The 1,923-nt window shown below is 49.5% G+C and overlaps 1 protein-coding gene across 1 annotated transcript in view; it reads right to left on the bottom strand.

The window, feature by feature from the left end:
* Positions 1-1,368, bottom strand: part of LOC107571604 (protein transport protein Sec24A-like) — a 24,969-nt gene extending 23,601 nt beyond the window's left edge. The window contains exon 1 of the mRNA XM_016257933.1: positions 1,049-1,368. Within this exon, the coding sequence (XP_016113419.1) occupies positions 1,049-1,103 (55 nt within the window). The 5' untranslated portion in view covers positions 1,104-1,368. The remainder of the gene's footprint in view (positions 1-1,048) is intronic.
* Positions 1,369-1,923: the final 555 nt, after the last annotated feature.

Below are 1,923 nucleotides of genomic sequence, written 5' to 3'. Positions count from 1 at the left end.
ACACACACACTCGCAGACACTCACACACACACACACTCTCACACAGACACACACTCTCACACAGACACTCACTCTCACACAGACACTCACTCTCACACACACAAACACTCACACAGAGACACTCACACACACACAGACACACACTCACACAGACACTCACACACAAACACTCTCTCTCTCACACACACACACACACACTCACACAGACAAACACTCACACAGAGACACACACACACACACACACACAGAGAGAGACACTCACACACACACACAGAGACAGACACTCACACTCACACACAGAGACAGACACTCACACTCACACACAGAGACAGACACTCACACTCACACACAGAGACAGACACTCACACTCACACACAGAGACAGACACTCACACTCACACACAGAGACAGACACTCACACTCACACACAGAGACAGACACTCACACTCACACACAGAGACAGACACTCACACTCACACACAGAGACAGACACTCACACACACACACAGACACACACACACACTCACTCTCTCTCTCTCTCTCTCTCTCACACACACACACACACACTCACACAGACAAACACTCACACAGAGACACACACACACACACACACACACACACACACACACACACACACACACACACCCCACAAAAAATCACGACCACACACAGAGACAGACACTCACACACACACACACACACACACACAGACACACACACACACACACACACCTCAAAAAATCACGGCAGGCGCTGGACTGAAGAACTGAGCTAGCATGAAGCCTCAGATCAGCTGTCAATCAATCAGTGATCAATGAGCGACGCGACAGCGCGGAACCCGAGCTCAACGCTAGCGTACTAACTGAATGTGGGTAACTCGTGCGATTAGTCGTTAGTGATGAACTTTACTCGATAATCAGAGAATCTGGCCTTCTTCGAGCGACGCGACGCAACTCTGGAGAAACTCTCGGCCAGGGAGCGTCGCGGAACGCGGACAACGCTTCAGAGTGACGCTCGACGCGTCCGCCGACGAACACCGAGCTACTCACCGTTCGCGTGCGAGCCTCCGGCGCCGTTCTGTGACGCGAAGCCGCCGCTGGACATCCTGAAGCCGCGCAGGGTCTCTCCGGTGCGTGACGCGCTCACAGGCCCGCGGCTCCGGCCGTTCTCTCGACGCGTCGCCTGATGTCGCGCTGATCAACCAGAGCCTTCCTCTCAGCGGAAGTCAAGCGGGAGCACGGAGACCGCGCATGCGCAGTAGGTACACGTGGCATTTCCTGTGGAGCGCCGCTTTCGGCCGTACTGGAAACACGAGTCCGGCCACAGGTGCGTTTGGACGCTTAGTTTCAGGTTTTAGGATGACTGCTACACCCCAGAGAAGCTGCTATTATAAGCACTTCCAAACAAACACACGCAGTGTGATATTATGGGAGGAATGCAAAGTTTAAGATTTAATTATTATATTACTACAATAGCACAAACTGCGTGTTAAATGGACTAAAACACTCCTTTATTTAAACATTTTACAATTGAGGTCAGGACCGGAGAATTATATCGAAATGTAATCCTGTTTACTTTGTAGTTCATGTGATTGGTTATGACTAGATTTGTGTGTGTGGTTTAGCTCTGTATGATCACTTTCGTGCTAAAGTTCTTAAGTCTTTAAGTAAAGCATTTTCACTGCAGTACTCGAGAGAGAAAAACAGTTTCCAATGAGATTTTTCAAAGTATGTTGGTTCGAACAATAATGTGCACACGAAAATTACTTACTAAACACGAACAACTAATAAAGAAAGTGTGAGTCACGGCCTGTGTGTGTGTGTGAGAGAGAGTGTGTGTGTGTGAGAGAGAGAGTGTGTGAGAGAGAGTGTGTGTGTGTGTGTGTGAGAGAGAGAGTGTGTGAGAGAGAGTGTGTGTGTGTGTG

This window comes from Sinocyclocheilus grahami, unplaced genomic scaffold (assembly GCF_001515645.1).
Source record: "Sinocyclocheilus grahami isolate Dianchi unplaced genomic scaffold, SAMN03320097.WGS_v1.1 scaffold1621.1, whole genome shotgun sequence".
Lineage (NCBI taxonomy): Eukaryota > Metazoa > Chordata > Actinopteri > Cypriniformes > Cyprinidae > Sinocyclocheilus > Sinocyclocheilus grahami.
This window is presented reverse-complemented; position numbering and strand designations above follow the sequence as displayed.